The sequence below is a fragment of the Erythranthe guttata genome, chromosome 8 (assembly GCF_056151865.1).
Source record: "Erythranthe guttata isolate IM_541 chromosome 8, IM_541, whole genome shotgun sequence".
Classification (NCBI taxonomy): domain Eukaryota; kingdom Viridiplantae; phylum Streptophyta; class Magnoliopsida; order Lamiales; family Phrymaceae; genus Erythranthe; species Erythranthe guttata.
In genome coordinates this window covers 19,394,748-19,417,663 of record NC_142540.1, presented here as the reverse complement: position 1 = coordinate 19,417,663, position 22,916 = coordinate 19,394,748, and the positions used below count along the sequence as shown (strand labels likewise).

Sequence of the window (22,916 nt, the reverse complement as noted above, 5' to 3'; positions counted from 1 at the left end):
GACACATTTTCTTTATTTAAAAAAAATATTACATGTACTATGAATATATTAAATAAATACTTAAGATACCACTTTTTTTTTTTATTTTGAATTAAATATAATTTACTTGTTAAATATTTATATTAAAAATTAATATTTAGATAATATATTTTTCATATATTATTTTATACAACCAAGTAGCAACTATAATTTTTCATATTCTGGATTAAATTATTTAACTCATTAAACATTGTGTACATTGAATTTTTAATATTTATTTGTAACATTAAATTACGTATAATGAATCCTAGATGTAAAAGGCTTAAGTGAATTTTGATGTTACAAATAAATAAAATAAATCATTAGCATATATCGTTAAAAAATATTACTGTAGAATTACAATTTTTAATACAAATATTTAATGAGTAAATATTTTAATTATATATTTAAAAATTTATGCATTTTAAATATTTTTTTAATATATTTATCCACAATGAAAAAATATTTTTTTAATAAAAATAAGGTGTCATTTCTTATGAATTATTAAAAAGTAATAATATTTTTCTTATTTAATCAAAATTTAAAAATATTATTATCTTAAATATTTATTTAATTTATTCACAGTACATGTAATATTTTTTTAAATGAAAAAAATGTGTCATTTAGTAAGGATTGTTAAAAATATATTAAATTTATTTTACTACTAACACCGTTAAGAGTCAAATAGGTTAACCATTAAAATAAGGGGGTAAGTGTATTTTTCATAATACGAGGGGGTAAGTGTTACGTGGGGCATAGTACAAGGGGGTAAAGTGTATTTTGCCCAACTTTTTATTCGAATCTTACCATAAATGCCAACTAAACATTTTTCAATAAATGCCAACTAAACATTTTTACATTAAATTTGTCGAGGTTATATTGTACAAATAGAAGTGACTCTAATACATGGAGCTGTAATCTATCTTCAATGGCTTAGTCTCATGACAGTCCAGCCCTTTGTTCAGAATATCGAAATGGAAGTAGCACCAGCCCTTTGTTCAGAATATCGAAATTGAAGTAGCACCAACATGGCAACATGTTTCATGCACAAAAATATTCACCCATACTCAAAGGCTCAGTCTCATGACACAGTCCAACCCTTTGTTCAGAATATCGAAATGGAAGTAGCACCAACATGGCAACATGTTTCAGGCACAAAAACATTTACCCATACTCAAAAACCCTAGATCTATTCATTCATTACTGAATTGACTAACCAACATATGCACAATCAATCAGGAACACTCTCAATTATTCACCAAATTTAGCATTTTTCATTAAGATATATTCAATCTACTCATAGAAGACGAAGATTGAAGTCAGAAGAATGTTTGAATATGAGAGGAGTGTGTTACCACTGCCCCTCTCTCTCTCTCTATCTGTATAAATAACAACGGAGGCAATGGTATGTAGCATTAAATGTGCTATTTAGTGTCAAAAAATCACCCATTCTCAATAAGGATTGTAAAGATGACGTCGGTAAAAACAAGGGATGACAGAGGTACAGTGAAAATAGGGAGGAGATGAAAGAGAAAGTGCAAATAAAATGAGAAAGATTAGGATTGGAAGAACCATTTGAAGAAATAGTTGGACGATCAAGATCAGTCAAAAATAAGAACGGGTGGTGAAGATCACTCAAGATGAATTCTTAATCCGAGTCTGGCATGAATCCAATGTTGAGATCCACTTAACGAAAAATGAAATCGAGCTCATTAAAAATAATTCATGTTTGGGCCCAAATTCCTCACTACATGTCATCAAATATACTACAATACCGTATTTCAACATTTATAAAAACTACAATTAAAACTAAAACTAAAATTAAAATTAAAATTAGAATTAAAATTAAATATCTTAACATGTACTAGAGCAAAATTATTGGGCCGTGTAAAGCCCAAAGCCCTCACTAATTCTGAGAAGCACAAATTTACTGTTTGCACGTGTCCTTTTTTACACTCCAATTCTTCTCTCTCTAGAAACCTCTCTCTCTCTCTCTTAAACCCCCAACCCCTTCCAGACGAAGGAGCTTAAACCCGGAAAATGGCGATGAAGGCGGCGACGGCGGCGATTTCAGCCAATTATCAGATGTGCAGAGGAATTAGGGCTTTTTGCTCGTCTCCGTCCACCTTCCCATTCAACTTACCCAAGACTAATATCGAGAAGCCTCCTCCCGCTGAACCGTCTACCAATCTCTTCGTCTCCGGTACTTTCTCTCTCCTCTCTCTTCAATTTCTCCATTATTAAATTTACTTTTCACGGCTGCATTCAACGTTCCCGCGCTGTCATTTTGCCCTAATTGGTTTCTCGAGTTCGATTCGTCGCACTTTAATGGTTTCCCCATAGGGTTTTGTTTATTCCTCAAAGTGATCTGAGGTTTTTGTTGTCAATTGAAGGAGTTGGAGCTATGGGAATTTCACTGATGTAATTTAATTACATTTACATATCATTTTAGTTTACTGTATGTTGTTTGTGAGCTGCGACGCAGTTTCGATCCTTGGATACTTACTTCGATTCACCTTCTCGATCATTGTTTATGAATACTAAGTAGAAATTTTTAATCTTTACGATATTGTCTAGTAATTGCTTTCAGATAATAATTTTGTCCCAGCATCGAACCTTCACTATCGTTTCGATTTTTTGAGGTTAGACATTGTTTAGATACCGTCCCGACACAATCGAACCATTTATTGTAGATGTTCAAGATGACTATCTGCAATAAATTACATTTTTTTGTTCACTTCTTGTGAGAACTGATTACAGGTTGTTGTTTAGTTTAGCGTGTAAAATAACGTAATAGAGATATTGGTTTGAGTGTCGAGAACAAATTAATTTTTTTTCTCCCACATTGCACATTTATAATTCTCTATGATCGACGATTGCAGCCTTTCTATTTCATAATTCAGTTAAATGTTCGATCATCTACGAAATTATAGGTCGTTGATTTATATACGTTTGTGGGTTTTTCAGGACTTAGCAAACGTACAACAACAGAAGGTCTTCGTGACGCCTTTGCTAAGTTTGGTGAAGTTCTTCACGGTACGTTGGTTCTTTTTTTGTTTCTAATTAAGGATGAAAAAAAACATTATAGTACGATGCTAAAAGAATTCCTAAATTAATTTTGCTATCTTGTTTCTTCACGCAGCTAGAGTGATGACCGATCGTGTATCTGGATACTCGAAGGGTTACGGTTTTGTAAGATACGCAACTTTACAAGAAGCTGAAGCAGGGATCAAAGGCATGGATGGCCAGGTGAATTTAAAATTTTCAAGAAACCGTATTTCATTTTTTTTCTAGACTTTTCGATAAATAATATAAATAGCTAAAATCGAGTGATTTTTCTTATTTTATTTTACTTTTTTCTTTTTATAGTTTTTGGATGGTTGGGTTATTTTTGCCGAGTATGCGAGACCAAGACCTCCTGTGCCCCCTCTAAACAATAGACCTCCTCAGGGTCAGTGGTGAAAAGAATATACACAGAGAACAATGGTACAATTTTTCAACCCAATTCAATATTTCTGTCTAGGATTCAAACACGATTTGGTAATTATGCCTATTCATGTCGGGTTTAAGGTATTCATGATTCATACCAGAGTGTTGGTGTTTGGAAATGTTTTAACTAGAATTGAACTTGTTTTGGCTATATATGCATTCGATTGGGAAAGCTCGTTTCCCCGCTATTTATTTTCCTTTTTCTTAAATATTTGTCGACTCTTTTTGGTCATGCAAAGAACGTTTGGATTTTCATTTAAACTTGTCGAAATATAGTCACCCATTCGCCCATAGTTTTAACAATTAGACTTGCAGTGAAGTAGTTACCGTAAAAGTTGAATTTGTCGACCTTGATCGTCATTTCCGTGTAAAAATTTCAGAGTTCATTAGTGATCGAAGTATACGCTATCTTGAATTCCTTAATTTTCTTCTATTTCTTCCCCAAATAATTCGAAGTTGACACACGGGGGATAGAAGGAATGTGACTATCGTGTTGCATTATGATTCATGTTAGGCATAAGCAATATTAATATATATTATCAGTTTCTGGTTTTTTTCGGGTTTTTTTTGTTTTTTTTTTTTTCGGAACATAATATGATTAGTAGATGTTAGATTTTGAATTTTGATCTGATTTTAATTTTCCAAAAACAGTTTTGAAAATTTCCATTTTTCCCCGAAAAATTACACAATATATTTTTTTATTTTATATTATAGATGACTAAAAATTAAAAACGGAAAATCCAATTCCGCCGTTTTTTAATTTTTTATTTTGTTTCAAATTTCTTCAAAACTGATTGAAATTAGTGACATCAGTTTTTCACTGTTCTATTTCGACCCGTCCAATTACCACTCCACACACACACACCGACAAAGTAGCATGTTGGTAAATATCTTGCACGTTGGATTTATTTGATCATGGGCTCGAATTACCCGGATGGGAATTGGGGAACCAGAAACTATCTTTCGCTATAAATAAATAAATAATACGTGTATGGTATGGTGAAATATTATTATTCTATTTGATAAGATGTAGTAGCATCAAACGAAAAGATATTTCAAACATTCTAGGACCACCTAATAATACTTGGAACATTGTACGTGGTGGAATATGTTTGTAGCACGGTAAGTTCTTCCCCTTCATTAACAGTCACCACCACCACCAGTCTGTATCTCTCTTCTACATCACTAAATTGTTCAGACAATATATATGTATTTATGCAAAATGTACAGGTGGCAGGGAGTGAAGAGAAGGGCCAATGGGTGAAGAGCATATATATATGCCTTCATCTACAAGTAAACTATAAATACTTAATTCGAAAGTAACTTCACAATTGATATTTTTTTTAGCTGATTTAATTACAAACATATGCAGTTGGATGTTGCGTAAATTAAACAAGAAGCCACACGTCTGCGTTTCTACACAAATTATATATTTATTTTAAAAAAAAAATATTTGGATATCGAATCCATGTCATTTGAAAATTCCGTTTTTGTTCCACTCCTGTTGCTACACCTGGTTATTTATACCGGGCGTTTGTTAACCGATCTTGACCATCCTAATCTCCCATGGACTTGTGGAGTTGACTAAAGTAGGTTTGCCCTTCGGAGAGGAGAGAGGACAACTTTTTGTGCACTAATGACTAACTTAATTAAGCTAATCTATCCCTAATAATAAAATTAGGGATAAAGACACTAATTGATGATAAAATAATATCTAATCTAATCCAATAATAATCCCTAGATTCTCATCGCCGCCTTAGCGACCGCCGACGTCGAGGCAAAAGATGCAATTTTAATTACACATGAAATTGTAATTTGGTCGTGTTCTATATATAAAAATAAGGGGCTCTTTGAGAAAACCCCCTCATTATTTTTTTTAATTGAGGGAGGCCCAAAATATTTTAGTCCATTTGAGAAAAGTCCACACCCATTTTCAGCCATTATGCTTTCCAGCTTTGTCCCCACCCGCCACATCATCACTGGGTCACGCTCAGCAATTTTTTTTTTTTTTTTTTCCGTTTTTTTTCTTAATCGACTATGAAGCATAGTCGATTAAGCCTTAATCGACTATGCTTCATAGTCGATTAAGGAAATTATTTAATTATTTAATTTTTTTTTTGTTTTTTTAATTTTATTTTTCTATATCAGGTGTATTAATCGACTATGATGAAGCATAGTCGATTAAGAATCTGCTACTAAACATAACAAATTACAACTGCGAAAAAATGCAAAATCAACTATATTTTAGAAAGAAAAAAAAAATATACAAACGTTATAAATGATTTATACAATTGAAACAATAAACAAGAAATCCAAAAAAAATAAAAAGAACTGGAGTCGATCAACCTTAATCGAATACCAGAACATAGTCGATTAGCTTAATCGACTATGAACATGTACATAGTCGATTAAAAAATAAATTCTATTTAAATTAACCTTCCGATATGCTCAACACCGACTTTGGAGAAGGGATCGCCCGCCGCACTTCCTCCGGCCGTTACGTCAGCTACTCACACGACGACCTGGACAGCGAACTCGGCAGCAACGACTTCCTCAACTACACTGTCCAGATGCCGCCCACACCTGACAACCAGCCCAACAACAACACCACCGGCAACAACCCCGGCTCCGCCCAAAAAGTGGAGGAGCAGTTCGTCTCCAACTCCCTCTTCACCGGCGGCTTCAACAGCATCACCCGCGCCCACCTCATGGACAAAGTCATCGACTCCTCCTCCGACGCCAATTCCCACCACCCCCTAATGGGCGCCGCCGCCGCCAAGGGCTCGTCGTGCTCCGTCAACTAATGCGACGGCAAGGCCATGATCGATACCCTGCCGTACGAATTTGTGTGTGTGTGTGTTTTTATGTGTGCGAGAGAAAGAGGAGAGAGAGAGAGAGAGAAAGAGAGAGAAGAGATAAGAGTGAGAAAGGGTGGTTTGGGAATTATTAAATAATATTTGAGTAAAATATTAGGTAAGGGGGTTTTCTCTAATTATTTTTGGGAGGGGGGTTTTTCTTAACTCATTTACCTAGATGAGGGGGGTATTGCTAATTATCCCTAAAAATAATTAATGCTAGGTCAACTTAAAAACTCCAATGAATGTTCGTAGTTTTTTTTTTTTTTTTAAATATATTATTTTTTGTATCTCTTTTCTTTTTAATTTTGTTATCTTTTATTTTCATCTTTTTTTCTCCAACGAGGTTCATAGCAAATCACATTTGCTCTCAAAAATCTTAATCCACTCTGAATTTTTTTAATCTTTTGTTACCAACACACGAATTCTAAGCGGCATATTTGTTAGATCAAAAAACAAAACTTGTTGGCGAGTTTCGACCTAAGAAGGAGCTTAACAAATCAATAAAAATGTGTGTCTACGATAAACAAAGATTAGTTGCCGTTGCATCTGATTTAGGCACAAGTTTCGTATTTTTGACAAAATAACGTCATCGAAAACTTAAAGAATAAAAAAAGGATTTGAAAGAAGAAAAATAGAGTGAGTGTCGGACTTTGATTTTTAAATAAGATTTCCTACGCATTTACTAAAAATCATTAATTTTCTATCAGGTAGTATCCTTATGTCTCGTTTGGTTGTCAAGATAAGATTAGCTAAGATAATATTAACTAATCTAAAACTCAATTATTTTATCGGACATCGAGTGCAACAAAAATTTCCTAAAATACAAGATAAGTCATGATAACATAATATTTGCGGTTCGACCCAGCGAGTTATTGAGAATACCAAATATCAAATAACGTCTGATTATTTATTTAATAATGGTTAATTTCCCCAACAAAAAACGATGGCCTTACATTATTATTAATATAACTAGATTTTTGGCCCGTGCGATGCACGGGAGTGAAGTAAAATTAATACAAAGTAAAGTTCAATTTAAACGATAAAATTGAAGTTTTAATTCATTTTGATATTTTGCTATGTATATTGATTATAATTCCCATCCATAAACTTTTTTTCATTTTGATATTTATTAATTGAACTTTATATTTATTATGTAATATGTGTTGTATATTTATCTTATCTCAGTTTATGTTGAAGTTTGACGAATCGTTTTCTTTATCACCCATAACGGGCTTCAGTAAATTTACTGTAAATCAATGATGCCATTAAGAGGGTGTTTGGCTAAGCTTATAAGATGTTAAAAGGAGCTTATAAGATGTTTTAGAGCTTATAAGCTCTTCCAAAGTGTTTGGTATTTTTTTAAAAAAAGATCTTATTTTTTTTTTAAATAAGCTGCTGGAGACCAAATAAGATCTTTTTAAATAAGTACCTCTCCCCACCTTTTTATTTAAGATCTTACAATGAGTAAAAATAGGAAATAAGCTCATTATCCAAGCACTCTAAAGAGTAATCTTAAAAATAAGATGTAACAGCTTATCAGCTCTAAAAATATCTTATCAGATGTAAGAGCTTATCAACTGTTTAAAATAAGCTTAGCCAAACACCCTCTAAATCTCAAGAGTTTATGAGGAACAACTTTACTTTTATTAATAAGATAAGAACCAAATATTTTTGTAAACAATTAAATTTTCCATCAAATTAATATTAAGTAAAAATGACAATTTTGGTGAGAAAAATACGTAAATTTGGGGCGAAAGAATCTGGATACTTAACGAATTTTATTAAACTTGATTATATTAAATATATTAAAACAAAAAAATTGATTAATTAAATAAATGACAGTTATAATTTATAACTATCAAATGAGTGAGAAAATTTTCATAGGGTTTAGCAGGAACAACCTTACCTTTATTATTAAGAGAGGAACTTTACTTTTATCAATAAGTTTTATAATCATAGTCGAGTTTATTAAATAGTAATTAGAACAATTAAATATATTTACTTGTCCTTGTAGTCCAACACTTCCTTCAAATCCTGATTGATCAATAAGTTTGACACATTCAGAGCATTCGATAAACCCGTTTTTCCTAATTTTTATGTGGGTGTGAAATAATCAACAATATAATCTTACAAAATAAAATAAAACAATTATGACTGATCTAGGGTTCAGGGTTAAAAAATACCTAAATAAGTCTTGGTCCTAAAAAATTGAAGGATGGCCACAATAGGTCCATTGTGATCATCTTTGAGGAGATATGCATCGATTCTTTCGGCAAAAGCTTCCCACAAAGTGCATCTAACAGTATTTTTCCTGAAAATTAAGTAAATTGTTATGAATAACATTAAGAGATCATCACACAACGATCTATATTTTAAATACTCTAAATCTTGGACGACAATCTCCAAAAGCTTGCTTTTCTTGTCCTTGTCCTTTATATTGATCTCTTTTATAGGGTCTTTCTCAACCACGTGTGACGTGACCAATTATATCTGCAACATTAAATAAATTAGCAAGTCAAAGGAAAACACATCAAAATTTAATGATATAATCAATATCAAATTAGTAGACTAATATGAGTAGTTACATACCAAACAGTAAGCTCTCATCCACGTTCTGTTTGATTGTGTCAAAGCTAGCAAACTGAAAATGGGTTGATGGAATCTTATCGACTGATGTTTCGATAACTTTTCTGTGCATACCATAAAGTTCAGTTTAACTTATGTGTTGTTGCTCTAAAGCCACCATTTGAATTAACCACAAAGAAATTCTTTACAAATATAGTTGGTGCCTTCTTTTATCAACTCTTCATACTTACGAATGAGCATTTTTTTTATGCTAGCATGAATCCGCACACCTTGAGATAAATGTCAGACGGATAATTATGTTTTGAATACTCGAAACATAAATATATAAAACATAAACATAATAAAAATATAAAAGCACATTCACCTTCTCGTCAATAAAAATCATTTCGATGTCAGCATTCTCTTTCGGATTCCACTTATCTGGTACGAACCACAAACGTATGACCTGAACCAATATTTTCCAATCAGTCTTTTTGTCCGAAACAGTAATGAAGGACGTGCTGGTAACCATGTTTCCTATTTCTGATAAAGAACACAAAAAAATATTACAAAAAAGAATTAAATTATTATAAAGAACAAAAAAAAATATAAAAAATGGAATTAAATTGTGATAAAGAACACAAAAAATATTAAAAAAAAAAAAGAAGAAGAAGGAATTAATCTAATACTTAAAAAAAAAAAAAAAAACAGGAAAAAGAACCGTGAAGGAGATGAAGTGCATAGGAGAGATGAAAAGTGGGGGTCATGGGGAAGAAGAGGTAAAGCAATAAACAACAATAAATATTAGACACGGTAAAATTTAGAATTAATTAAATAAAAATTGAAATAATAAAATAATAAAAGTAAGAAATAAACAATAAAAGTAAAAAATAATTAAATGACAACAAATAAAAGTAAAAATTATTAAATGACAAATATAACTATACAATGAGCGGGAAAAAAACCCTAGGGTTTCACCAGAACAACCTTACTTTTATTAATAAGATTGATCAAATTTCGAACCTATCTTTATTCACCAAGTTTCAAGCATAAATGGCAAATATTTAATACACATTAACTATATTATTACCTATTGTATCAAATTTTATCCTTATTTAAAAGTTTCTATATATATTAATAATAAATAAAATAACACGCACGCAGTCCTATCACAATTTGAATTACATCTTCTCTCCCAAACAACGGCGCCACACACAGAGACGTATAACAGAGAAATATACCAATTCGGGTCAATCTCTCTCTCTCTCTTCTTAAACCCTAACAACTATATATATACCCCATTCGGGTCACCCGGTTCGTTTAATTATCTTCTCTCAGGAATCATTGTTTTCCAATCTTCTCTCTCTGTTTATTTGTGTACGCAATTATGAAGTTTTTATTGGAATTCGTCGCGTGTGGTGGGTCGTGGTCGTCGGCGGACGAGACGATAATCACGGCGGTGCAGGAGGAGCCCCAGCGCCCAATTGGACGGAAGCAGGGCAAGGGGAGGGGCGGCGGCCGCGACTGGCGGCCTTCGCTGACGCCGATTTCGGAAGACGTGTCCACGGCGGAGAGGGTTAACAATGTCGAGCGGACGACGGCGGCGGCGGGGTGGCGGCGGACCCTCAAGCGGAAGATTTCGTCCGTGTCTCAAAGAGATCGGACTCGTTCTTCAGATTGCGATTATGGCCGGTAAAATCTTCTACCATTTACTTTTTTCTTTTTTTTTTTAATTCAAATTTTGGTGTTGATATTATTAAGTTATGGTTTCGTCGATTAAAAATTATATAGCCGGAATAACACTCAGCAATTCCATAGCTCATGAAATTAATAAATAATAGGGTAAATTACGGTCACCCGATAGTTACGGTTAAATTATGAAAAAAATCATCATGTTTAGGTAATTACAGTTGTCCCTCAATTAAGTATAATTACTTTACAAAAAAACCGGTCAGAGGTAAATTGAGGGATGTTAAATCAATTAAATTGAATCAAAATTGGTATGCCGTTTACCGAACTGAATATACAATTTGCTTCGGTAAATAACCAAATTACATACATTTTATGTAAATTTTTAAAAGGAGGTTGTAATTACCCAAACAAGAGACTTTTTTTTTTCGTAATATTGTGTTTGAAAAAACTATCTGAAACTGATTGTATTTTAGAACCTCGACAAATTAATAACCTTCTTAGATAATAGTTGTGTTTGAAAAAACTATCTGAAACTGATTGTATTTTAGAACCTCGACAAATTAATAACCTTCTTAGATAATAGTTTCTTTCGATCCCGACTTCGTAAAATTGTACTAAATTATTAGTTCAACGTGTAGAGAGGAGTTCAAATAAGAAGTTATTTCTTTAAGATTATATTTTTATGTCATATATATATATATATATATATATATATAATAGAATTAAAATAAAAAGAAGCCCCGCACTCATGAGTTCAAATTCGAGTTCAAGTTTTTGTCGAGTTGATCCATCCAGCACACGAGTCATCTCAATTCATTTAAATGAAACAAAAATGTCAATATTACTTGTCATTTTCTTTTTTGACATTTATATTTCTAGTTTAATATTTACTTTTATTTTTTGAGTAATTAATTGAAGAAATATTAATTTGTTGTTATTTATGTGGTTTGCAGGAGAGCTCCACTTCCACATGTCATGCCAGCATTTTCTCCAACTCCATTCATGTTTTGAAGTATAGCAGCCTCTCTCTTAATTTATTTTATTCTCATTTTAGAATGTGTACATATTTATACATAGCTTTGATACATATTCACATATAAAGTTTATTCTATATTACATAATTATACTTGGTGAAGTTTCATAGCTAATATCCAATCATATACACTAGGAATATAGACGAGCCGAGCTTGCAGTTTTTTTTCTTTTGTTCGATCTCGAGCCTAAGCCATTTTGTGTATTTTTTTTTAATGTTTATTGATATTATTAGAAATTTTATTGTTATAAATTATAATTAAAAACAGTTTATTATTATTTATATGAATTTATTATTTAATTTTATATTAGTATATTTAAAATAAAAGCCGTCTCAAGAGCTCAAGAACAACTAATGATGAGTTCGGGCTCAATTCATCAAAAACGGCTCAAGAACAATTAAGAATGAGTTCGGGCTCAATTCATCTGAATATTAATTTTTCTGATAATTAATTCGAGTACTACACAGTGATAAAAACAAAAAGCTCAAGAGATAAATAGTTTCAAACACAGAATCAATTAAAACGCAGCGTTTAATAGGTAAATAAGACTTAAAAAAAAGTCATGTAAATCGAAAAGAGAGATATTTTATTGATTCCAACCAATTAGAAAAGGGGGAAATTCATTTGCATACTTCTTCTTCTTCTTCTTCAGGAGTCGATTTTCCTCCACGGAAAAAGTCGGCGAATGTAGGCAGCTTCATCTCACCTTTGTACGACATCGGAATCGTGAAGTTTCCGATCACCGGCAGATCGATAATCAGCCCTAATTCCAGCACGTAATCGATGTCCCAATCGCCGCCGACGTCGCGGATCAGGCTGACCATGGCGCCGTGCGGCACCTTCACCGTCACCTCGAGCATGGTGTCGCCGTTCCCCTTGATAGATCCGGGATCGGGGATTGTGCCGGAGACGATGCATCTGTCGGCGCTCTTGACGGCGTAGGCGATCTCTCCGATCGGGATCGGGACGGAGTATGGATTGGTGATGGAGATCTTCGCCAGGAGAGTTATTCCGTCGAGTCCGAAACCCTTGAAATCCACGTCGGTGATGTCCGCCTCCGGCTTCGGCATGTTCGCAACTTTTCCGGCGACGTAGTTCTTCGCTTGCTCCAGAATCTCCATTGTTGATTGATTGCAATTGAGTGAGAATTGAGAATTGAGTATTGAATGAATTTACAGTGAGATATATATTGTATATATATAGACACAGTGTGTATGTATAGGCGACGACTGTAATATATATAGCAAGGGGACGCGTTATTTAGCAGCATGGATGGGTAGTGGGGAATCCGTGTTTTGAGATCCGCATTTTCAATTTTTATTTATTTATTTTATTATATAGAATATCTACATTTTCAATTATTATTATTATTATTATTATTATTATTATTATTATAATATGCACTAAAAGATAAAATTCAATTCTTCTCAAAAATAGATATTTTGTTTGAGGGTATGTCGGCTAAACACTCGAATCATATTGAAACGGAGTTTTAATCGAGTCGAACTCAATTTGAGATTGAATTTGTGTACATGTTTTATGATTTTTTCTAATCGAGATCGAGTTGAGCTTCAAACTTGTTACACGAAAATATTAGTGACAAATTGAGTTCAAATAAGTGTGCTCGAATGTAATATCAACTATCTTGATTTAATTTCAACCATGTATAAAGGTCGTTTAGAACTTATACCCGATAAGATACACCAATTTGGTGAGTACATAGTGAAATTCATCGAGTGTAAATCTAAATGAAGCAAAATATAGTCACACACACACACACACACACACAAGTAATCGCAAGTCCATTCCACTCGTTCGAACCGGTAAAATAACAAGTTCTTTTTTTAACGATTTATTATAATCCAAAATTCAGGTTGAAATTTCACGGGTCTCGATTTCTTATTTTTTATTAAAAATTTAGAAAGTTCATTACCATATAAGCCCTAAATCGACCCTATACTAACATTTTTTTTGTAACATATTTCAATTTTTTATTCGATTTTTGTCAAGTTGAAAATTCCAAATTTCGTCGATTTCGAAATAAGTTTTCTTTTATTTCCAATATTCAAATTTTCAATTTCCGACCCGTTCGATTTTTCAGCAGACTTTATATACAAAAAAAGTTTTTATTCCAAAAAGTTCATTAGTTTTGGAACCAGCTCAACAGAAATTGAAAACTTTGTTCCACAAGTGCAACTCTTTGAAAGTTGTTGCGTCGTTGCATATTAAATAAAGGGAGCCAAATGAAAAACATATAAAGTTAGAGGACTAGTAAGTAATTTTACCAATTTTAACATAATATTACGTATACTTGAAATACTCACATGTAAAATTTGGGATTTTGGGGGAAGAAATCGTTGAAGGAAAAAGGTTACAGATGGATGAAGAAATGGCGGCGAGGGTGTCACCGGAAGCAAAATCGAAGCTGGAGAAGAAATACCGCCTTCCAATTTCAGTCCAAGCTTTTTCTCTGGCCGTTAATGGCGTTCGATTCTTCGATCGCAAACATCAGCCCGGTTAGTTTATTTATTTTCAATTGCCTCACATTGTTCATATTTGTTGATTGCTTCGGATAAAATCGATGATAAGGAACCCTAGAAATTTCGATCAGAGTGTAAAAAAAAAATCACGCCTTTTATCACTAGAAAATGTTATGTGATGATATAACTTTTTTTTTTTTTTTAATAATTATAGGAGATGAAACCCTAGAAAAAAGCGTTGAAATATTGGAATGTGCATGCAAGCTGGTGCTCGAAAAATTGAAAAACTGCGCCCACGAAATCGAGTTCAAAGACAAGGCATACGAGCTGCGCCGCGCCCTTGTCGAACTAATTGAACTGCACAGGGACAAGCACCCGGATAGCCAATTATGGGTGGCTCGTTTGAAATCGGAGCGCGATTCTGCATCATTCTACATGGGGGACTTCTTATATCAATGGGACTTTGCGTTCGATCTGTTTCTGGACGAAAGAGCACCGAAAAAGATTAAATTGTACAGGGAATACGCGTCGAACATTGCTTCTCTATACTGTCCTGTGCTGAATAAGAGCATCTTGAAGGAACCGTCTGTCGTACCCCGTGAAAAGTCCAGTAACATTGTTCGGTTTCTCGATGATATACAAAGCCAGCTAATTAAACGTTTCAAGTGTCTCTTGACAGTCGAGGCGTGTCATGTTGCTGAGGTTTTTTGTCCATTTTAATATTTTAATTTTTATTTTTTTGAACTTGCAAGCTCTGATTTTCAACTTCAACTTCATGGAGGTGTAGGTGCTGAGCATGCGGACCGATGTCCCGGTCACTCAGATTCTTCCGTCAATTAACGATCCCAAGAGAAAGGCTATATACATGACGAAACAGAGGGTGGTGAATCAAGAACGCGCGATAAATGAAATTTACAAAACGTTGTCCGTAAGTGGACCGATTACTACCCGCCCTAGGGGTTCGTTTCTTCTTTTGGGTGGTTCTGGAGTCGGTAAAACAGAGATCGCAAAGGCTGTTGCGCTTCATTGGTATTGTGACGCAAGCAGGCTTGTAGAGATAGATATGTCAGAGTACGCAGAGCCGCCTCAATTGGAATCAGCAAATTGTGATCTAGTTGAGTGGTAAGTGCGTTGATTCCATTAATCAAGCCTATCGATTTCGAATTATTAACCGCTTTTGTACCGAACTTCTTCTTTTTTAGGTCAAAGAGAATGCATCATGAATTTGGAATCGTCTTACTGAGATTGTGGCGAAACGACCTTATTCAGTTATTCTTCTCGACAAAGTTGACAAGGCTTCCTCTATTGTCACAAGGATTCTCGTTGAGGTTTTGAGTTACAGTGCACCGAGTGATAGTAAGAGGAGCATTGTTGACTTCTCCAAGTCTATTATTTTTATGACATCGAGTGTGGGGTCCACACAACTTCCGCCGTTATTGTCGAGTAAAAATTGGAATGAAGATGTTTTGGAACAGCTTAGGCGCAATCCAATAGAATTCTACAGGGCCCGTAATTGTAATTTAAGGGACAGTTATGAAAGAGTTCTTCCCGAGGTTGGGATTTTTTTTTTAAATAAAGTTGATGTCTGGTTTCGTCAACTGTACGTGAGCGAATTCTCCTTTTGTTTTGTAATGGAATCTGTAGGCGAGAAGAATCTTCGATGCTGAGCTGTTAAATTCAGTAGATAAAATTCTTGTCGTGAGGAGGTTTGAAAATAAGAAGGCTGTTGCGAGGCTGTTGCTTAGGGAAATTGTGAGAGATATTTATGGAGAAAGATTTGTCGTGCATGCGTCTAATGCTGCAATAGATGCCTTATTTCTCAAGGCACCAACCGTACATGTAAGTAGTTTCTATTGAGTTTATTATTTGCTAGTTCTTCGTGTTTTAATTTATTGAAGAGGAAGAAATTGTCTACATGTGAATCGCTTCGTCTCTTTTAAACCGTAACTTCATTCACCTTGTGATCGTGTTTTTCTTGTTTTTTTTTTTTTTTTTGGTAGCTTGAAGCTGGAAAGGCTTTCCAAAAAGCATTGCTCGAGCACGTTGTTCCAAAATTAGCAACCTCAAAAGGTGTAGACAATGCTTCTGTATATATCGATACGTTTGTTGGAACTTCCGAGCTATCATTCAGATTCCAAGTACATGGAAAAAATGCTCCCGATTGGTACTTAAAGCTAGCAGATGGGACATTCGATAATTTGTTGGTCGGCTTAAAGAAGAAGGTGAAAACAGTGTATAAGATATTCAACTTTCGTAGAGAATGCTTGCGCGTGCTGCTTACTCCCCATAGTTTATTTTTGTTGGGAAATTTATTAGCAAATTCTTGCGACGGGCTCTTAAAGTGTTGCTTGGGAGACAAACCACTAACATGCGTATTTAAAGAGGTATGTTTATTATATTGTTTATATTCCATAACTTATATATATGCATGTATGCATATCGACTACACAACCAAAACACGTATGCAGAGAGCATCTTGGGACAATATTCTTCCTACAATTGATGAGAAGAAGAAGACGTTGAAAAGTCTTGTCGTAAAATTGAAAAAAAGAAACGATAGTGGTATTGCTAAAGTAACTAGTATTATACTAGATGCTCTAGTCAAAAAGAGCGACGACGCTGCGTCATTGGAATCGCCTAATTTGCCAGATAAGCACTTCCTCGTTGGAGGTTTGAACGGTGGTGCTAAAGCAGGGCTGATTAGTTCCCTTAACGAGTCGTTAGGGGAATCGCTCTTCGTGTATATCAAATTGGACGATAATTGTAGAGGCGAGGAAGTGAAGAACTTTCTTATCGATGAAGTGAAGAAGAGGCCAAGTGTGGTCGTTTTGTTCGACGGAATCGAGTTTGCCGACGACGTGCTCTATAAGAGCATACTCGAGATTCTTGATAAGGGTACACTCGATGAGGTTGACTTTTGGAGAAGTATCGTTATCCTTTTAACGGATGTGGAAAATAAACCTTGGAGTGCTGAGGCTGCGTTTAACTGTCGACTGAATGTTACGTCTATTATGGCCGTGAATCAGGTTTTTTGTTATTTCTTTTATTCTTTATACTTCTTTTTTTGTAATTTTCCCCGGGAAGGAAAAAAAAATTGTTGATATTGGATTTTGTTTTGGTATTTATGTTTTGGCAGAGTGTGAAGAGATTTAGGACGGAGTTGATGCATCGGGTGGATGGGATAATTGTTTTTAACCCTGCGGCAGAGGACGACGACGGGCCTTTTGTGCGTATTCCTGGTGGCAGCTGCTGCTTGAATAATTTGCAGTTATTTCGCTGTGCCACCAGCTTTTACCACCCTGGTTTCTCTTTGTAATGTTTGAACCATATATAGAGGTCTTGTATATCATATACCCGATTAGATACGCAAGTTAGTTGACAACACATGTACATAGTGATATTAAGTTCGAATAAAGCAAGATATTCGTCACACTAACAAACACACACACACACACTAGTCAAATTGAATCGCAAGTCCCTTATTACAACCGTTTGAATCAGTGAAATCATAAGTTTTTTTTTTTATTTTTTATTTTAACGATTTTAATTATAGCGAAACTTTAGGTTGAAATTTCACGGGCCTCGATCTCTTATTTGGTTATTTATTAAATTTTAGAAATCTCATTACCAAATAAGCCCTAAATCGACCCTGTACTAACAATTTGTATTGCATTCGTGTTTCTCGATAACTCACTCATTTTTCCCTTCTTTGGTATCTTAATTCCCTTCATTTATATAACAAATTTCAATTTTTGATTCGAACTTTTGTCAAGTTGGAATTTGCGAATTCTGTCGATTTTGAATCGAGAAATTTCAATTGCGAAACAAGTTTCTTCATTCCAATATTTGAATTTCCGATATGTTCGATTTTCAGCATTATCTATAACTACGACGTTATATAAAATATATATATATTGTAGTTCTAAGCAACCGAATCGTCATCCTTAATCTCACTCTTGAAACAACCGATGTGGTAGAAACACTGACAGTCCGGAAAACCTTGCACAATGTAACCGATGGAGAGCTAGGGTTTGCAGTGGATATGGTTTCTCGGGGAGAGAATCGGCTACTGGAGAGGAGAGGAAGGTTGATTGCTTTTTGGGGTTCTGGGTGTCAGGTCTACTAGGGTTCATGTGTCCATATATATATATATATATATATATATATATATATATATATATATATATATATATATGACTAATCTTATCTTGTCAACCAAACGATGTCTTAGTCAATTATAACTGATGAAAAAATAAAGCAACGCAACTTCTTAATAATATCGATGGGAGTAAAAACCCAAAAATGGTCATCTTGAACAAATAGTCTATCTCAAATTGCTCTATATGGGAGATGTATATGTACCTGAATGATAAGAATTGATTCAAGTTCAATGTGAAAGGAATCTTGAAATTCCCCACAGTCGACTAAGTTAAATATCTATTTATTATCCCCACCACCAAACATACCCATAACATCCTTAGCAGAACCCATTTGCTTCATCAAGCTTTGCAAGCCGCCCATGCCGCCAATCTGATTCAGCATCTGAGGTGGCAGCGCCTTGCTCAGTTGCTGCGCGTTCATATTTCTCGATAGCGCACTCATTTCTCCCTTCTTCGGAATCTTCATTCCCTTCATTTTCCCCCAAATCTTTGCCAAACGTTTATACTCTTCCAATAGTTCCATCACATCCCTCAATGGGCGCCCACACCCTCTAGCTATCCGCATTAATCGAGACTCGTTCATCATCTTCAGATTTGAACTATCCAGCTCTGCAATAGTTTATATGTTTTCTAATAAGTAACAAATATAGCTCTAGTGGAAATGGGTATTTTGGTAATTAAACTTGCCTTGATTAGTCATCGAGTCCATCATTGTCATATATCTTTTAATCTTAGCCTGGCTTTCCTTTTCACGTCCTTCGGGCATCAACTCTTGGCTAAATCCCGGAAGCATGGAGAGTACCTAACGAAGAGAAAATGAGGCTTAGTTACTTAAGCAGCAACCCAAAAAAATTAGAAATTTATTGTCAAGATAATGGCGATATAATCGAGTAATTGTTTTCACAGCATTCTTGGGCAGTCTATATAACATGCTATAGACAGGTTATTCCGATAATTCCTCTATTGAGAGTTGAAGATTAAAAATGAAATGAAGCTAACGGAACTCGAGTAGTGTAAACATGGACTCACGAGAAAGAAGAGGGATTAACCTGACTCATAGGACCCATTTTAAGTAAAGTCTGAAACTGCTCGTACAAAGTCCTGAAAGTAAAGTTGCCTTGAGAAAGCTTCTCCAGCTGTTGATCCTTCGGAACAACTTCTTGAATTCTTTCAACGAACCCAGACCAGTCGCCACCACCCATGCCTATAATAATATATAGAGATACACAAGTATTAATGACTTAACGGCAAAAAAAAATGTTTTGCAACAAACGATGATTAGGGAATGCCAACCTAGCAGACGGTTAACAAATGGCTCGACATCAAATACTTCGAACTCGTCCATATGTTCACCCGTGCCCATAAATATCACTGGACTTTTTGTTGCTGCAACTCTGCAAAACATGTTTGCCACAGTAAGCAAATCATCGAGTTTGGAATAGTTTAATTGATAAAAGAAATACAATTTAGATATATCTGGAAATCTTTACCAGTAATATTCTAATTAGAGTTTCTTACACCCTGATACTAGATACTAGAGACGGATCCAAAACCAAACGAACTTATATCAGGAGATATTATGTGCATCATTTGCATATTTAGCTAATATTATCATTAACTCGGAAAAAAATGTATAAGCTCTTTTTATAACTTACGCACTAAGAGCACCACCTCCCTTAGCATGCCCGTCCATCTTAGTGACAATTACAGCTCCAACCGCAACACTTTGCTTGAATGCTTTAGCTTGATCGAATGCAGCTTGACCAATACTGCTATCCATGACAAATATCACAAGATCTGGTTTCTGGAATTTACAAATGATAATGTCATTATTATTAGTATTATTATCTTATAACTAAGTCGAAATTAGAAACAAAGAAACAGGCGAAGCACAGAAAAGCACACCGTTGCTTCATAAACTTGACGCATCTCTTCAAAAAGAGCTGCTTCCTGCATGTGACGTCCACTGGTATCAACAATTATGAGGTCACAGTTTTCCTTCTTAAACCTTTCAACCCCTTCTACAGCAATGCTAACAGGATCCGACTCCGTGTAGCTGTAAAAGAATATACCATTTCATACTAGAGGACCAAAAGACATTACAATGGAAGCATGAAACAGAAACAAGAATCCGACTCCGATGAAATATTCCATATTGCAAAGCCACCTTTTGTTTAAGAATCAATATGCATACTTATCCTCACCTAGTAATACATACTCACGAGCATAAAATAAATGTTCATTCTGACAAATTTATCAAACTTCACTCTTAATCTTCACATAAACAGTTTCATGGCATTACTGATTGACAAATGCAACCTTTTGTACTTACTGGGCACTAATGAATTTATAAACCCAAAAAAAGAAATTGCCGCTTTGATTCATACATTGCTAATCCCCGCAACAAAAAAAAACATCAAAAGAATGTAATCATCCTTCATTTTTCATGGGATAACAAGGATTTTTTTAAACAAACACGAAGAAACTAATCCACCAAATCATAGCGAAAAAATGATACCTTCCATAGAAAGGAATTTTGGCTTTAGTGGCATTCTGCTTCAACTGGTCGAAAGCACCAGCTCTGAATGTATCTGCACAAACCAAGGCAGGTTTCCATCCCTTCTTCTGGTGGAAGTATGCATATTTGGTACAAGTAGTTGTTTTCCCCGACCCTATAATTAAAAATCAAGCATACGTCAAAATTTGACTCCTTCCTCTCAAGATATCAAAATTTACGATATCATCAATATCACATGCTCAGTCCCATTAAATGTGTATTTCATGATTAAACTGTGAGTCGAAAAGTTGAAAATTCCACCCAGAATGACACTATATACCACGCATAGATTACTAATACAAAATAAACAATATAGTTTAACATCATACCTTGCAACCCAACAAACATAACAACGCTAGTTTTCCCTTTCTTGGGAGCGAACGAAGGCTTCCCTGGATCCAATATCTTGCATAGCTCCTTCAAAATAGCCTACAAAAGGGGGGCACTAAATTCTATATTATAAATAAACATAGCAACTCACTAGTCAAAACTATCTAAACAAAATCCTCACACTCGCAGTCAAACGGAAAAAAAAACACAAATTTAATTACTCAATCCCAAAGCAAAGCAAAAGCTAATTGCATCAAGAGACTCTTGATTTCGTCATATGCTATCATATCCTCAATTTTCCCTCTTTCCGATTTTCGACAAACAAATGCATAAAACACATCCAAATTATTGAATTAACAACGCTACATTAAACACTGGGACTGAAAAACCACACCCTCATTTTATTAAAATAAAGCAGGGAAAAATGAAAAACCTTTGTGCTGATCAAATTCCAAAATTCCAAAATTCAAATCGGGGAAACCTGTTTGATAATGTTGCGTTTATTATGGCCGGCGGCGAGAGCGTCGAAATCGACGATCTTCTTGATATTGGTCTGCATATTGCGAACGAGCGTGAACTGCACGTCAGCTTGAAGGAGTGCGCGCGTGATCTCATTGAGGCAATCATTCAAAACCTTCTCGTCGATGATCGTCGCATTGTTCATCTGCTGAATCGCGCGCGAAATGCTGCCACCTAATTGCGCGAGCACCATTTTTACTGATTCACGGTCGGAATTGCGATTAGGGTTTGTGGGGAACTGATTTTGCTTTAGAAAATGGGGGAAACTGATGAATCGTATAATTTTAGGCGTTTTTCCTATATTATTATTGCACTGCATATATGTATTTAAAGTTTGGATTAATTTCTCTTATACCCTTATATTATACATATTGTTCACTTACCTCCTTTATATTATTTTAATCTTCACTTTTACCTCGCATGTAATATTAACACCTTTAAATACCCCCGAAATCAATTTGTTTGTCAATAATGCCCTTTCTCAATTTTATAAAGAGGTCTTAAGATATAGGTCCCTAGTGACAAAACTAATTAGAACTAAATGACAAGCTCAACTAAACATTTGTTTCATATCTTTTATTAAATTCATTCCGAAAATGCTCTTTCACTCATCTTTATTTTTTCAATTTACACTCTGCATTTGTTTATATTATTATAAACAATTTTTTTTCTTCTTTTTGTTAAATAATTCAGCAGATTTCAAAAATACTATGGTATACTATGTTATACTATGGTGTACTATCATTTCTACATTATTATTAAAAAATATTTTTATCTACAATATTATTAAAAATTACAAAACAAAACTTGTTTTTCCTTGTTGTTAATTCAGTATATATATATAATATTTTATTTGTTGTAATACTATAGTAGACTATGGTATACTACGGTGTACTACCAAACCCTAGCCACCGCCAACACACAACCCTCGTCAACCCTAGCCGTCAACGTCAAACTCTAGCAGCCAACGTCTACAGCCGTCGCAACCGTAACCTACCAACTTTGGGAAAACCTAGATTTACGATTTTGAACCCAAATCGAGAAAAATCTCTTGAAGATCAAGATCGAATCTCTACCATAACTACATCCCCGCCGCCATCTCAACCACCACAGCCGGCCGCCATCTCGACAACCACACCCACCGGCGCCGAATCCTCCACCACAGCCCCCGCCGCCGCCCACAACACCTCGCCGCCATCTCAACCACCACAGGT

The 22,916-nt window shown here is 34.7% G+C and overlaps 5 protein-coding genes across 7 annotated transcripts; 3 read left to right on the top strand and 2 right to left on the bottom strand.

Moving 5' to 3' along the window:
• Positions 1-1,953: 1,953 nt before the first annotated feature.
• LOC105961992 (organelle RRM domain-containing protein 2, mitochondrial) lies at positions 1,954-3,762 on the top strand. The gene is made up of 4 exons (XM_012986253.2): positions 1,954-2,221; positions 2,986-3,054; positions 3,161-3,267; positions 3,388-3,762. The coding sequence occupies exons 1-4, from the start codon at positions 2,059-2,061 to the stop codon at positions 3,478-3,480; spliced, it is 432 nt and encodes a 143-aa protein (XP_012841707.2). The 5' UTR covers positions 1,954-2,058; the 3' UTR covers positions 3,481-3,762.
• Positions 3,763-10,096: 6,334 nt separating this feature from the next.
• Positions 10,097-11,870, top strand: LOC105961994 (uncharacterized). Its single transcript, XM_012986255.2, has 2 exons — positions 10,097-10,622; positions 11,576-11,870. Exons 1-2 carry the CDS (start codon positions 10,318-10,320, stop codon positions 11,631-11,633), a joined length of 363 nt encoding a protein of 120 aa, XP_012841709.2. The 5' UTR covers positions 10,097-10,317; the 3' UTR covers positions 11,634-11,870.
• Positions 11,871-12,085: 215 nt separating this feature from the next.
• On the bottom strand, positions 12,086-13,000 carry LOC105961993 (desiccation protectant protein Lea14 homolog). The gene has a single exon (XM_012986254.2). The coding sequence runs from the start codon at positions 12,775-12,777 to the stop codon at positions 12,277-12,279; it is 501 nt and encodes a 166-aa protein (XP_012841708.2). The 5' UTR covers positions 12,778-13,000; the 3' UTR covers positions 12,086-12,276.
• Positions 13,001-13,971: 971 nt separating this feature from the next.
• LOC105961996 (uncharacterized) lies at positions 13,972-17,545 on the top strand. Of its 3 annotated transcripts, XR_016033244.1 has the most exons (9): positions 13,972-14,172; positions 14,351-14,838; positions 14,924-15,258; positions 15,339-15,689; positions 15,781-15,975; positions 16,137-16,358; positions 16,453-16,520; positions 16,605-17,162; positions 17,273-17,545. XR_016033244.1 is itself a non-coding variant. In XM_088822238.1 (5 exons), exons 1-5 carry the CDS (start codon positions 15,534-15,536, stop codon positions 17,450-17,452), a joined length of 1,473 nt encoding a protein of 490 aa, XP_088678364.1. In that variant the 5' UTR covers positions 15,339-15,533; the 3' UTR covers positions 17,453-17,545. The 3 variants fall into 3 exon arrangements, 1 of the variants encoding a protein (XP_088678364.1); XR_016033243.1 differs by having other exon boundaries at positions 16,137-16,520; XM_088822238.1 differs by lacking the exons at positions 13,972-14,172; positions 14,351-14,838; positions 14,924-15,258 and having other exon boundaries at positions 16,137-16,520.
• An 833-nt stretch (positions 17,546-18,378) lies between these two features.
• LOC105961997 (signal recognition particle subunit SRP54 2) lies at positions 18,379-22,019 on the bottom strand. The gene is made up of 9 exons (XM_012986257.2): positions 21,665-22,019; positions 21,183-21,282; positions 20,815-20,968; positions 20,202-20,352; positions 19,952-20,100; positions 19,590-19,690; positions 19,346-19,500; positions 18,984-19,098; positions 18,379-18,905 (listed from the first exon to the last, which is right to left on the bottom strand). The coding sequence occupies exons 1-9, from the start codon at positions 21,893-21,895 to the stop codon at positions 18,574-18,576; spliced, it is 1,488 nt and encodes a 495-aa protein (XP_012841711.2). The 5' UTR covers positions 21,896-22,019; the 3' UTR covers positions 18,379-18,573.
• Positions 22,020-22,916: the final 897 nt, after the last annotated feature.

Coding starts and splice junctions, on each gene's coding strand:
- LOC105961992 (XM_012986253.2), top strand. CDS start 2,059: ATGGCGATGAAGGCGGCGACGGCGGCGATTTCAGCCAATTATCAGATG. Junction 2,222..2,985: donor TACCAATCTCTTCGTCTCCG/GTACTTTCTCTC, acceptor TGGGTTTTTCAG/GACTTAGCAAACGTACAACA. Junction 3,268..3,387: donor TCAAAGGCATGGATGGCCAG/GTGAATTTAAAA, acceptor TTCTTTTTATAG/TTTTTGGATGGTTGGGTTAT.
- LOC105961994 (XM_012986255.2), top strand. CDS start 10,318: ATGAAGTTTTTATTGGAATTCGTCGCGTGTGGTGGGTCGTGGTCGTCG. Junction 10,623..11,575: donor TCAGATTGCGATTATGGCCG/GTAAAATCTTCT, acceptor TGTGGTTTGCAG/GAGAGCTCCACTTCCACATG.
- LOC105961993 (XM_012986254.2), bottom strand. CDS start 12,777: ATGGAGATTCTGGAGCAAGCGAAGAACTACGTCGCCGGAAAAGTTGCG.
- LOC105961996 (XM_088822238.1), top strand. CDS start 15,534: ATGACATCGAGTGTGGGGTCCACACAACTTCCGCCGTTATTGTCGAGT. Junction 15,690..15,780: donor ATGAAAGAGTTCTTCCCGAG/GTTGGGATTTTT, acceptor TGGAATCTGTAG/GCGAGAAGAATCTTCGATGC. Junction 17,163..17,272: donor CTATTATGGCCGTGAATCAG/GTTTTTTGTTAT, acceptor ATGTTTTGGCAG/AGTGTGAAGAGATTTAGGAC.
- LOC105961997 (XM_012986257.2), bottom strand. CDS start 21,895: ATGGTGCTCGCGCAATTAGGTGGCAGCATTTCGCGCGCGATTCAGCAG. Junction 19,501..19,589: donor ATTTGTTAACCGTCTGCTAG/GTTGGCATTCCC, acceptor ATATTATTATAG/GCATGGGTGGTGGCGACTGG. Junction 18,906..18,983: donor GGACTCGATGACTAATCAAG/GCAAGTTTAATT, acceptor AAACTATTGCAG/AGCTGGATAGTTCAAATCTG.